Raw genomic sequence first — 14,636 nt, forward strand, 5'->3', positions numbered from 1 at the left:
GAATGAAAAAAACCCAAAAAAACTGTTGAGATTTGTCTGTAGGGATCTCTCCAGCACAAATAGCACCAAAGTTCCTGCACTGTGTGGCCAGCTCAGGAGGTGCAGGCAGGTCCCAGAGTGGCACCTCACAGGTGGACACCGACCAACATTTTGGATGCCTTCAGCTGTGCTCAGGTTTTGCCTGATAAACACAGGTGACTGATTTAGACAATCTAAATTCTACCCTTGGCCTTCCATGTCTTGAAAGGAGGGTTAATGAGGAAATTACTAGAAAGAAATTCTGTTGCAATGTCCACATGACCCATAATGTGCCACAAGGCAGATGCTGGATTAGTAAGTTAGGAGATGGAACTTTGTAAAAATTTGATGCAATTTGCTTTAAATAAACTTCTAATATTTTTTTCTTCTTTTTTCCCCTTGGCCTCAAGCCCTGTGTGCTGTAAAGGTTTCAGAATACCAAAGCCAGCTACTCTCAAGGGAAGGTCTTCTTCTGAGGCTTGCATTGTCTGTGTTCACTTGGTGTATTTTTTAAAAGAAAGAGAAACCTTGGTGCTTTTGTTTTGATTTGGCTACTTCAATGACTCTCATCCCTGCTCCAGAGCTGAGATTTTTCTGGCAGGAACTGTTCATTGATATGGGTCTGCAGACTGTCTTATTTCCATGTGGTTTTGACAGTTGCAGGGGCATCCTGACAGCCCTGTTTTAGAGTCCCTTGAAAATTAGTATTTTTTAAAATTACAGAATTGCCTTACATTTTTTGTAGTATTGAATTTGTGTGAGGATGTCTATGGACATGCAATTTAATTCTGATTAAGGACAAGTATATTTAAAAGCAAAATAATTCCTTTTTAAATAGCCTCATATCAGGACATAATAAATCTGGCTTATTTTCCTGTTTTATGGTAATCCACATGCAAAGTAAACAGGCTTATGTCGTCCAAATACGTTGGAATGCAGGCAGAACCTGCAGCTTGAGAGAAGCTTCTCCCAGCCACTGGTGTGATAAAGGAGCACCTGAGGGCTGCAGGCTGGTTTCTTTGAGCACAAGGGAAATTAACAGCTCCTGCTTGGTCAGGGGATTTCATTAGCACAGGGCTGTACTGTTCTCATGTCCCACAGAGATATCACTGGCATTATTCCTCTGAACTTGAGATCAGTATCTACCTCCTTACCAGGAGCAGAGGGAGAGAGAGATCTGGGGTGGTTTAAAGGAGATGCAAGGAGTGCCAGAGGGAGCCTCTCTGGGCATTGCAAAGCTGGTGGGTCCCCACTGCCTCCTGCCTGGGGGGCTGTGAGGCTCCAGCTGCGCTCAGCTCAACCTCTCACACAAAATAAACCAGTACCTGCTGAAAACCAGGCTGAGCCCAGGTCTGCTTTGAAAATTTCATGCGGAGTTTCATCATGGAAGTGGTGTTTCAACACTGAAAGTTGGGTGTACTGCAAATTCCACATGAGGTTGTAGTTCTAGAGGGAACAGGGCACTAATAAACTGCCTTTCACTGGAGTTGCCCCTGGATACACACAGAACCTGTATTTGATCTTGACTGCTTTTGTTGAAATAAATACTAGCTGTATCTCATTTAAATGGAGATTCATTTTCTATTAAGACATCTGACTTGATGGAAACTGTGCATATTTTTGAAATTAATAACAGTTAAGAATTAATTGAGGAGTTTCTTTTCTTCCTGTCCCACTCCCCGATGTACCTCAGTTTTTCTCTTTTCATTTCCCATTTTGACTGAAGTGGGTGGATAGACTGAGTTGTGCCATGCAGTGTTGTGTCTATACAAAACCATGTTATGTGGAAGCTGTATCTCTTGGAAATAAAACAGATAATGACCACTTATCTGTGTGTCTGCAGCCCTCATTTCTCCCTCCCTGTCTGCTTTCTTAGGTCCTTGGGGCTAGCTGCTACAAGCAGTTCTGTTTTAAACTTCTCTGTGATATAGGATTGCACAGAATGCATTTTTTCAGTGAAGTCTTCAAGTGGCCATTAAGACCAAAAACTTGTCCTTTTCTTTGCAGCCACTGTGGACAGGGTAGGACTGGACATCTTTTTTCATCTGCTAAATCAGGTCCTCTGCTAAGAACCACTTTATCACAGTGATTCCTGTTATTGCTTTGCTCTTCTGACTTTCCATTTTCACTTCACGTCATTGCCCTTTCCCCAGTCCTGACTTCTTTTTCTTCTTTTCTTTCATTAATTTTCTTCTAAGTGAATTTCACATTAAAATGTCACTTCTTATTCAATAGGTGGTGCAGTAATGGAAATGAGTGACAGCACCTGTATGCCGCATGTGAAACCCGAATGTCAGGTAGCAATGTGGTGAGAGGCCAGGAAGCAGGGGAGGGAGGCATGGGGAGGCAGAAGAGGAAGAGAAGGTACTCTGTAGCCCCACATTTCTCCTCACAGAGAAAAGCAAGGCACAGCTCTCCCAAGAGTATTTCTGGGTTTCACATTCTCTGAACATCAGAGAAAGAAAACACAGTTCTTATCTTGTTTGCTGTGCCTGTGTTTGTGCAAATGTGGAATGCAGCATGGAGATTGTTTATCCAAAGTGATGGTGTTTTGTTTCTTGGCCTGTCAGGGCCAGCTGTGTGTGTGTGTTGGGACTGCAGTCATGAGATTCAGAGCAGGGTGTGCAGTGTCAGTGCACACTCAGATTCAGTTTAGATGTAATGTAACATAGTGTAATATAATATAATAAACATAATATAATATAATATAATATAATATAATATAATATAATATAATATAATATAATATAATATAATATAATATAATATAATATAATATAATATAATATAATATAATATAATATAATATAATATAATATAATATAATATAATATAATATAATATAATATAATATAATATAATATAATATAATATAATATAGTAATTAATTAGCCTCCTGATAAGATAAACTCAGATGCATCATTTCTCTCCCCTCATCGGGGTTCCCTGCAAACACTCTAGTACTCAGGCCCAAAAGAGTGCATTTTCTCTTTACAAGATTTGGACCTGTAGGCATTTTGTTTAGAGTTTATGATTAAAAATATTTTTGGTGGAAATTGCAGGGCTGCATATAGCTAAATTGAAGCCCCTTAAGAAGGCTCCTGGGGAAGTCATACTTAGCTTGAATTATATATGTCAGGACACCTGTGTGCATACATATCACTGTAATTGGAGTTAACCTTCAAAGAAATGCAAGCAATTTCTCTTCTTCATGGAAGGGAAGAAATGAGTTGTTAACTGAAGAGAAATTCATGTTGAATCATGATGGAAAGAACTATGTATTTAAAAAAAGGTGAAATGTGGATCCTTTTTGAAGTTGCTGTGAAGAAAGAAGCTTGTATCAGTGCTAGTCCTGTGTTTCATAACTATGTAAAATATGAGTTGGTGCTGTACAACAAAGCAATCCCCTAAAAACCTGGAAATCAAAATAGAAAGTCCTTTGAAAGATGAAACTTGGCATCTTTTTAACATTTTTTATCTATACAATTGCCTACAGACACTGCACCACAGCAAAACGAAGTATTCAATACTATTTTTCCTGTCCAAATACCTCACGGCATTGACTCCAAAGCAAATTAGAAATTCACCTTGGTCACCTAAAGGCTACATGGTGCTTCACACGAAACATTCTCCACCCCAAAACAAAAATTGTAGTTGATATTAGACCTAATTCAAGCCTTTCCCAAGCAGTTGAATGATAATGCCTTTGCTGTGCTTTGGCTGCATGACTCCCTCCATGGTGGGGGAATGTGCTGTGCAGCCTGCACCCAGTGTGGGAGCTCGTAGCTGGGATGGCAGCTGCTCTGCAAGGGCCATCCCAGAGGCTTCTTGGCTCACTTGGCAGGCTAAGGGCTCCTGGGGAGGCAGGAGACACAGGATGTGTCTAAGCCACCCCTGCAGCAGAGGGAGTCTGGGAGCATTCCCTGCCTGCCAGGCTGTGTGTGGGTCAAGGAGCACTTGGAGTGGAGGCTGGCAGGGAGTGTTGGGGATGCTGGCTGCTGTGGGACAGGGCTAATGTGGGTGGGAAAAGCAGATGGGGGCTTTCATGCAAGAAAATTGCTTCCTCCTTTCTTTGGGGCTCAGGGCCTCGTGATTTCAGAAGGGAAAGTGCTCAGTTATGCGGGGAAATTGGGTCAGCTGGTGTACTTTTGAAGGCTCACCTTTGACTGAGATCTTTCCTCCATGTTACTGACAGAGGCTGGTCTTTTGTCATTCAAGAAATTTCCAGGGAATCATGCTGCCAATTGAATTTTTCCCCTGTACACATTGAGTAAGCCGCCCCTGAGCTGACGTAAGTGCCGCCACCTTGCTCAGTAACAGAATTATGGTGGAAATTGTAAAGGTCAGATGACTGCAGGATGATGAAATGAATGCAAATAGAAATGAGAAAATTTCTGAAGTGCTTGTTTGCTTTTCGTGTCGTCAACCTCAGTCTTTTGTGAACTGTTAACACTGGAAAATTATAGTGCGGTAAATAATGGTGGATGTCCCAAAGTTTTTATTTCCATACAGAGTTTATTCCTGAGATTGTTCACTGGCCTGGCTTGAGCGGTCTGTTAAGTGTACACTCTTTAAAATATATCTTAACTTCTTAATTGTGCTACTATTGTGAACTAACCTTGTGTTATTTCTTTTTTCTCATATAGTTTTCCCTACACAAAATGGAAAGGTTGCTATAGTGACTGGAGGCACTAAAGGAATTGGTTACCAAACTGTGAAGTATTTGGCAAGACTTGGCATGCATGTGATAATAGGTAAAGTCATTATTTTCTTAATATACTTTTTGTTTCATGAAGTCTTTTTTTTTTTTTTCCTTTTAAGGTGTATTTTCTTTCTGGCATCGGGGGAATGTAGAGGAATATTTTGTTAGTGTTTAGCACAAATAAAGATTAATTTGGGTTTTCCTTTGCAAGATCTTGAAAAAAATAGTGGATGGGATTTTTTCTGTAGGATTTGTAAGAGTTGTACTAAACAATAAAAATCCTTAAAAATTAGTATTACAAAAGTATTTATTTTATTTAGTTCCTTGTACTGGGGATGGGTCATGCATCAGCGTTGGGGTGTATGTTTTCATTAAGAGGAAAACAAATTAAAGACTTGAAGGAGTATTACAGAGTTTAGTGGGGGATGATGTATGTAAGGACAGAGGAAGCCCTTATAACTTTATCCATGTAAAAATTGCACATTTACTTCTCAATTTTGTCACTGTGAGAGACCTCTCTAGGCAGTGACAAGAAAATAAATACCTGGAGATTCAATCGTGTCAGTCTGAGACGGATTGGGCAATTCACCTTCTGGAGGTGCCTGTTCCTCTCCATTGATAATAAAGAGTTGATAAGGTGGCTGAGTTAGAGTGAGACATTTCAAGTTAGGTGAATTTCTCTATGAATTCAAAAACTGTCCCGTGTGCACCATTTCTTCTTTCTACCACAGACACTATTTAGGAGACTTCCTATTTTTTAAAACTTCTTTTACTGCAAATATGTATTTGTAGTAGAGGAATATGTCTACTAATATGTCTACTTAATCAGAATGTAGTATAATGAATACTTTTATGTTTAAACTGCTACATTTGCTCACTTCATCTTTCCTTAACTAGATTTTTACCTAAACCACTGTAAATTGTATTCCATAGAGTCACTGAATATTGCTGTTTCATTGTACACTATCAAGCTGATAATGCCATTTTGTTCAACTTTTATACGGAATTTGCTCTCTAAGGTTTTGTACACATATCAGACTCACTCCAAACAATGGACAAGAGCACAGCAGCCATGTACTTTTAGTGTAGTGCAGTCAGTAACATAATGGAATTGTCCTGGAATCATACAGGTGTAATGTGGAACACCACTTACTCATACATGTTTTAATAGATGTGTCAAACCCAAGCGTCTACAAAGTGCAAGTAGATGCTTCTTTATGTAGCTAAATGCCAGATGTTACTAATGTAGCTAGATGTAGCTAATGATGTCAGCATTAATATTTCACTAAAATTGCTTTTCATCTTTAAGGTGGAGTGCAAAAATGTACTCTGGGAAAACAAAAAGGGTAATTTTCTTCTCTTTGCATAGGGTCACAAAAGCATAGAACATTCTTTTTTTTAAAGATTTATTTTGTATCACTTAAAGTTTAGGGTATTCCATATAAGAAAATTCAGTGTGAGAGTTTTAGGAATGGGAGGGTGAGATTTAGGTGCACAATCTCTAAATAAGCTGAATTTTTTTCAACTCACAGTCACTCTGTCATAAATCTCCTTCACTCAGCCTCACACCCTTGTCTCATAAGCACCCAGATGTGTGAGCTCGTGTGATCTTGTGAGCATCACCTGAGTCTGGGAAAAGGTCATGCCAGCTGACAGTCCTTATCCTGTCCCTGTGGTTCCTCTTGATCAGAAGTGACAGGCTATTTTATGGCCAGATCTGCCACAGAAGTTGTGCATTCTCCTTCTCTGGAGGTATTAACAATTCATCTGGATGTGCCCTGTCTTACTTGTTCTGGGTGCAACTGCCTTAGCAGGGGGATTGGACAGAGCTCCCTTCCAACCACTGCTGTTCAGTGATCTTTTATATTGCTCAGCAGCTCTCAGTACATTTTTCCTGGTCTGCAATATTTAGGCTCTGTCTATAGCCTATTTTTAGGCTGGGCTAACAGGGAAAATAATGGTATTGGTAATGAGCTGTAACCTGGAGATGCAATCCTCCTGATGGCAGAGTGCATGGCTGTCTGCTGCCAGTCTTCTGTGCTGTGGCCTTGACATGCACAGCACAGGAACAGTGTCCTCTAAACATGCCTTTGTTTGTCAAGAAAGGGCATTCTTTTAACACTTGGCTCTTTCTTTTGGTGCCTACAAACCCACACACTTCCATTGACTCCGCAATCGTATCAATCTTACTGTTTTCATTATGAATCCCTACAAATGTGAATTAATGAAATTAATTATAGGAAGCATTTGATGAGTAAGTCATCCAGCTGATTCATTTCTTCTGAGCAAACTCTGACCTAAACACTGAGCCCTGTGAGTCACAGCCATCTTCTTTGCCTGTGAAACTCTTCAGACCAAAGCAGCCCTGTCAGAAGAATGGATAGTCCCAGGCACTTTTCCAGCTGCAAGATCATAACAGTCTCAAAAGCACAATAAAAGCAATGACCTTCCATCCTTGCTCATAACTGTTGGGCCCAAGTGTCCAGATTATGTTTGAAATGTCTGCTGGCACATTGGCATGCATTAGCACGTTCTGCTTCAGGCCACACAAGGCTCAAATAAGAGAGCAAGCGTGCTCAAGCTTTCTCCTCTAGTATTGTTTTCACCCTATGTTTGTATATAGACATGAACTTCTGTGAAAAAGGTGTGGATGTTAAGTGAATTTGGGCTTGCAAGAGAGAGTCACATGTAGCTTGCAGTCAATCATGCTCAATCACTGAATGCTTATTACCCATTATAGGAACTGTAGCAATAAAGGATGATATCCCTGCAGCAGACAAATGAGTCAAGCCTGAATGTCTGATGTGAAAAATGATTCACCATTTGTGATGGATGTGATTTTGATGCAGTTTGACATTTTAGAGGAGTAAATACTTGAAACAACCTACTTTTAAACCCAATCCACCCATGGAAGGAGGAAAGCAAATAAGTAGGAAGCATGTTACCTTGTGGAGCGTGAGTAGGCACTGTACAAAAGGCAGTATCTTCACTCAGAGCCTTTACAGCAGGCGGTTTCATAGTTCTTTCAAACCTCCTTCCTTTCCAGTCCCAGCACTGTTGCACAAGCCTCCATCCCCCACTGACAGTTTCCCTCTGCTCACCCTGCCCTCAGCCTCTCCCTGAGAAAGAGGTTTTGGTGAATGCTAAAATGATGAAAGTAATTTTCTGTATATTTATGTATTTGTTTGATAGGTTTCATTGAGGCTTTCTTCCAGGCTGCTTTTCTCAGTAGCTGCACTCACAGTCAGCAGGGCTTTTACTTCAGAAAAATCTCACGGCAAACACCAAACCCCTGGTAGGGAAAATTGATGGCTGTGGTGAATCTTCACAATCCAGCTATACAGGGAGCTCCCGCTCCCTCCTATGCAATTTACTTGTTGATAAATAAACTTGAAATTTCATTTTCAGAGACAGAAAGTAAATGACACACTGTATTCAGCAGTGACTGATATTGAAGGTGATGTTTTGTATGCACTTACAAATAAATGAGGACATTGGAAATCAGGATATCCTGGACTATTCTATGACCTCCCCCAGTCCAGGACATAAAACTCAGTATGTTCAGGTCTGGTTCAAGGTTTTTGCCACAGTTCTCTCAATTTAGAATGATAAAAAAGCATAAACTATTCATATTCCTTCCATCCATGTTCACAGTTTAATTTTATGAGGATTCTGTGTGTGCATGTTAAAATTGTTGACTCAAAAAAAGAAAGCCTCAATTTGATTTTTTCTTTTTTTTTTTTTTTGCCCTCAGTATATTAATAAAAGAAGGCTGAGATAATGTGTGATAATATCTAATGTAGAAGTTTTGATAATTCTATCTGAAAACAGTAAATGAAAATCAAAATAATTGCACCTTTAAAATGTTACACTTTTGCTTGGTATAAAACATCAGGTTCAGGGCAGTGTAATCAATCTTTAATGTCTGAGTATATCAGTGTCACAGGTTTCTAAGACAGGATCACACTTTGAAGGAAGCAATCTCATTATACTTATACATATGTATATATATTCAGGTGACTTATTTGAGCTATGCAATTTTGGCTTGAGCCCTGCAATTTGGCATAAATAAATGTACTTCCATCACCAGATTCAGCACTTCTGTGTGACCTCGGTAAGCTCTGCAGGACACTGAGCAAGAGATATTTCTGTCACCTCTTTCATTCCCATTAGTTTCCAATTTTCAAGCTGGATTCTCTGCACCATGAATCAGACAATTCCTATATTGTATAATACTAAAAAGTGACTTTCGAGGGATAATTAAATCCTATCAAGATGGTGCAATAGTTCATTTTCAACAATTACTGAAAATTTTTATGGGTTACTTTAATAGTCCTTTTTAATATACATGGATCTATGAGATGCTTGGGTTATATATTTTTTTTTTTTTAAGTATTTATCTTCCTAATTTCAGCCAGGTTTTTTAGGCCTGAATGAGTTCTAGAGTTACTCAGGAAGTGTCAAAATTTTACCAGCCTATTAAAAGTGGGTGATGATTTCATTTTTCTGTATGAGCATAAAGGAAATGCATGCAGATTGCTTTATAATTGTAATTCAGTTCAGGTTTTATCATATCAGTGCACTGTAATCAGGGTTATGGAAATCTCTGTTTATTGTTAATTATGCACCATACATGTGCCACACACAGTCTTCCAAATATGTTTGAATCTTGTCAAACACTTTAGTCCCTAACTTCTGTTGTAAGACTGTCACGTCTGTGCTTGTTTTAACATATGGTGCTTTCAACAAATAATTTTATAGGAAGAGCACATAATGAAGTGACAAGGGCTTCAAATTGTATCAAACTGTTCAGGGTGATAAAGACCAGGGATGTGTGAAGAATTTCAGGAAGACCATAAGAAGCTGAGTGTTAAAAGGCATGTACAGCTCAATGTAGATCAATATGGAGTGATGGACATGGGGAAAAATTTTAATGCCAAAACAAGATGTGATGGATTCTGTGTCGAACATCATCACTTTGGAAGTAGATCTCAGGGTTAAAATAGATCATTCTGTGAAATTCAGTGGTGCTCCATAGGGTGCAAAAATCAAAACAAATATTAGAAATTATTAGAAAATGAACAAACTAAACAGACAATATGAGTTGATTCAACTCTATGAACCCTTCATGGGCCAGAACTGTAAATACTTTGTGTTCTGGTCTGCCTATTTCAAAATGGTCTTAAAGGGTCTAGAGGAAAACAAGTTTTATCAGGGGGATGGAAAAGCAACCTTATGAGGAGAAACCAAATGGGCTTGAAGTCTTCAATCTGTTCACTGTCTCTGAAGTATATAAAATGAGCAGCTAAAAAGATACAGAGCTTAAAATAGTATGGAGATTGTTGCAAATTCAGTAACAGATTGTTATAAACACAGTATTAGACATCAAAAAGAATTTAAAGCAATCTAAAACAGGCCACTGTGATTAAAACCAAAATCCATCAGAAGTGTAAAAGTATTTCTGGACTAGTATCTGCTGCATAAAACCTTAAATCATCTTTGGTAAAGAAGAAGTGTAAGGTGACAAATACAGTGCTGGGCAGTTTGGGGAAAATGTTGTGCATAGGCCAGTAAGTGTGTTTTTTATATTGAAAAATAAGTCAGGCATTTAAAAAAATGTAAAGTTAAATATGTGTTATTGGAACTTTGGAAGAGTTAGTGCAGTTTCTCTTGGTGCATGTTTAATTTATTCATTAAGCATTTTTGCCTAACGCTTTGAAATATTCAACAACTGTGTGTATTAATTTAATCCTGGTTTTCCAAAGCTTTTGTTAAGATTCATGCCAAGAGATTTAAAGTGGCTAGCTTGTCTTGAGATAAGAGAAAGATTTCTTGTAGTTTAGTAATGGATTAGCAAACAGAAAACAATATTGAGAAGTAATTTATCAGCTTTGAGTTGGAGTAAAGATGCTTGTGGTCCCACAGACAGGTGTTCAGTACATTTAGCAAAGATAGATACAGAATACAGGGTGAAGAGTGAGATGATGCATTTTGTTTAAATGTGTTTAGGGTATTCAAAATTGTTTGACTATTGATAATTAAAGAATTTGAGTTTCTGACATGTAAGGAGAGGCTGAGAGGTTCAGCCTGAAAAGGAGAGAAGGGTTAGGAGTATCTTTTCCAGTGTATAAGTACCTAGTGGGAAAAAAACCTTTTTTTTCCCTTTTTTTTTTTTTTTTTTTTTTACATTGTGGGTGTTCAAACACTGGCACAGGCTGCTGAGAAAGGTTGAGGAGTCTCCATCCCTGGAAACAGCTGGGATCTGACTGTACATGGTCCTGGGCCACCAATTGTAGCAGAGGGTGGGACTGGGAGGTGTCCAGAGATGCCTTGTTAAATCTTAACTACTATGAGGAATAGGAAATAATCTCCCAATAGTGGATGACTGTGCTATGAAGGGATGGATAAATACAGAGTGTTAGTAAATGCAAATACAGAATATGAGAAAAAACAGCCACACCTATGTATTTACAAGAATAGGACCTAAATTAACTGCTAGTCAAAGAGTTAAATAAATATTGTGATTTACTGTTGAAAGCTCAATGTACAACATCATCGATATTTCGTGCCAGTCATAAAGGCAAATGAAATTATATTACTGAACAGGAAAGGAGATGAAAACAGGGCAGAAAGCGTCTCTCTTCCTTTATAGAAACCATTGGATCATCCTGTTGTGCATACTCAAAAGGAGTCTGGTTGAACTGGAAAAAACTGAAGAGTGATGGTTAGGAGTAGAGGATGGCTTTGTACAAGGTGGGGCCCAGAACAAACATCCTTGTGCTTCCAAAGAGATGACTGAGGTGTGATCATACAGTTATGGATGGTGTAGAAAGTGAAGGAGAAGGGATCATTCCCTGTATTATTGTGCACCTAGTAGAGAACATCCAGCAAAATAAAAAATACAACAACAAACAAGCTACTGAAGAGCAACCTTTTAAACATAATTAGGTGTGTCATTAAATCACAGAGCCTGCTGTCCCAGGACTCTTTGGTGATCAAGGTCTTGAATGAACTGAAAGTGCAATTAGGTGAAGCAGCACAAGCCATGTTCATTGAGAGGCCATGTGTGACCTTGGGTTCAGGAAATCTCTGAAACTTCCTGCTTCTGGGAGGGTGTATTGGAGCAAATCACTCCTAGACTTAATGCTGTTGTGTCTTTTCTTTAAGTATCTGCTGCAATTTATTGTTGGAAAGAGGGCACTTGTCTAGATGCATCTTGGGTTTGGTGAACAGGGTTGTTAACCTCTTGTTGGAACGAGTGGGTAGCTGAAACCTAAGTCAATAATAATGATTTCTTTTTTCCTTGCAAATCAACATTCTCTCCCTTGCTCATTTTTTGCTTCTTTTCTCAAAGGATCACTTACAACAATATTTTCACCTTTCATGTAAGGAAAGCATGTATTTAATTGTGACTGTTGCGTGATGAACTCAATGACAAAAGATGTGTGGTATCTCTAGACACAAGGAAGTTTGTATCATGTTCACAATTTATTTTTTATAGCTGGTCACATCCTTATACCTATTATTGAAGTCCATGCCTTAAATGGACTTCATATGAGATGAAGTTTTACATAGGAGATGTAAGATCAATATTCTTTTTATTGAAGATTTTACAAATTCCTTTAAAGGAAACCTTACAAATTCCTTAAAAACCTGCTCATATTGTATTGAGTTCAAATTTCTCATCCTTGGAGATTTTGGGGGCAGTTATTCCTCTCTTTTAGGCATGTTCTATTTTTTGTGTACACTCATAAAATCATAATCTTCCTAACACCAGCTGATAGGATTTTGTTTTCCTCTTGAGGCATTGGGTGCCCTCATAAGCCTGTCTTCAGGCTGGTGCTTCAAAGAAATCAGTTCCCCTTCAATCACAATGAGGATTATGCTACTCTGAGGAGGCATCTTGATTCAAATTTCCATTTAGAAACTTTTATATTCTGTTGCACAAAGGCATCTAACAATTATCCTTTGCAATTCCTTAATCAGATGGTGTACACTCATACAGAATTGATTACTGTACCACCAAGCTTTTCCTGGCAAACACGTAAGAGTTTGTGGGCACCACTTCTGCACTTGGGTGGCTCCAAGTCAGCAGTGGGGCGAGGGAAGGGCCATGGGGCGTGCTGCCCACCCTGGAAAGTGATCCATTGTTTCGGGGAGTCACTGCTCTGTCATTGTGGCTCCGCAGATGGAGGGATGAGCATTATCTCAGGCTCCCCAGGCCCTGGTGATGGAGGGGTCACGCCTGCCGGGGTGCGGGGTGTGTGGGGTGGGCTGGGAGGTGATGCACCTGCCCTGCCCCTGGGCAGCTCTCTGTCCTGCCTTCCCCCTGGGGCTCCCTGCACAAGGTGGCTCTCAGGCTCCAAGCTGGAGGAGTCAGGTCCTTCTCTTGACACCATGTTCTGGTTGTTTTGAATCTTCTTTATGTTCATCTCCAGAAGTTTTGTATTTGTCTTCATTTTGTGCTATCTTACTGAAAGTGAGGAAATTTTCCCTTGCCACACTTAAGTAAGCAAGAGCTTTTTTGGATTTGTGGTTTATTCTCTCTGGGCAACCTTAAGCTTTACAGGCTCTATTGTTGATCAAAGACTATTTTAAATTTTTTATAATGCCCTGAAGTACATTTCCTTGAAACATCAAGATTGCAAATTCTTAGTTTTGAAAAACACCATTTGGAAAAGCTCTTACTTTCTTTATCAGAATCAGTTTTGTATATAAATTCAGTGTGTGAGTGGCAAATACTCTTTTGAAGAGATAATTGCATTCAAAGAAATTAAAAATATAGTACAGAAATACACATAGATGTATCAGAACCCCTTAATTAGCAATAATGTGTTTTTAGCCCATCCAGGCTTTCTAAGGTCTGTGCTCTTTTTCAGCCTTGTTCAGACTGAGCAATCTCTGTGACAATTCTGTTGAAATCCCTGAAATAACTTTCAGAGTTAGGATCTACTTAAGTGACTGAGATGACAGAGCCTGACATTTAAGAAAAGATCCAAAGCCTATTGGTGCTGATAAGAATTTTAATATGTACCTCTCTGGTGGCTTCATATCAACTTGCTTTGACTTGTGATGTTTGTGGAAGTAAATGTTGAAGAGATGAATACATTTCTTTGACTAAAAGTTGTATTTAAATATGTTTTCCTTTTTTTTCAGTATTTTATTAAGAACTATATTTTTTATGCCATTGAAATGATATCTGATTTTATACAAGTGCATCTGTTTACAATTAATTTATTTCTTTATATTATTAGGATTTTTTTCAGAATTGATTATAGTCAGTGTTGTTATTGAATAAGTATCACCCAAAATTCTTCACTATTTGTGGACTAAGTGGAAAAAACCCCATCAGGTAGGGCACTGAACTGCTTGCATAAACAGTTCTTGAGAAAACTATATCTATTTTGAGTTCCCAGTAGACATTTTAAATTAGCATGAAAAGCAAGATTATTATGGTTTTGGGTACTTTGATGATCTAAGCTCCCAAGACAATGAATCCCTTGTTCTCAAAGCTTTTTCTAAGATTCCCTCACTGCATAAAATACATGATCATCTCTCTTCCCTTTCTTACCCTTCCCTTCAAACCATTTGAATTCAGAGTAGGCAGATCTTATGCTACAGATGCTATAACACTTAAAATGGATAAATTCTAGTATATGGAACATATGGAAATTATAGTGAATCATTGAAAAAATGTCCAGCCAGAGGATCAGTTTGTGTATCAAAAAGTTTTTTAAAGAATCATGACAAATATGATACTGAGGATTTAAACCAGCTGACAGCAGTAAGAATTTGACCTTGGTCTAGTAAATCATCCTGAATTTAGGGTGCTGCACATCTGCTCAGTGCACTTGAAGGTTGTGCCCTTTAGTGACCCAACTTCATCAAGAAGATGCAGATTAGTTTTGATTTTTCC

At 38.6% G+C, this 14,636-nt stretch overlaps 1 protein-coding gene across 3 annotated transcripts in view; it reads left to right on the plus strand.

Moving 5' to 3' along the window:
- The window catches only part of DHRSX (dehydrogenase/reductase X-linked), a 161,936-nt gene that overhangs the window by 32,971 nt on the left and 114,329 nt on the right, over positions 1 to 14,636 (plus strand). For 2 of the 3 annotated variants that reach the window (XM_063149680.1, XM_063149678.1), the window contains one exon: positions 4,665 to 4,772. In XM_063149680.1, coding sequence (XP_063005750.1) covers positions 4,665 to 4,772 — 108 coding nt within the window. Of the gene's footprint in view, positions 1 to 4,482; positions 4,570 to 4,664; positions 4,773 to 14,636 lie in introns of those variants that run through there. The other variant, XM_063149679.1, reaches the window with a different exon arrangement.

This window comes from Melospiza melodia, chromosome 2 (genome assembly GCF_035770615.1).
Source record: "Melospiza melodia melodia isolate bMelMel2 chromosome 2, bMelMel2.pri, whole genome shotgun sequence".
In the NCBI taxonomy this organism is placed as follows: domain Eukaryota; kingdom Metazoa; phylum Chordata; class Aves; order Passeriformes; family Passerellidae; genus Melospiza; species Melospiza melodia.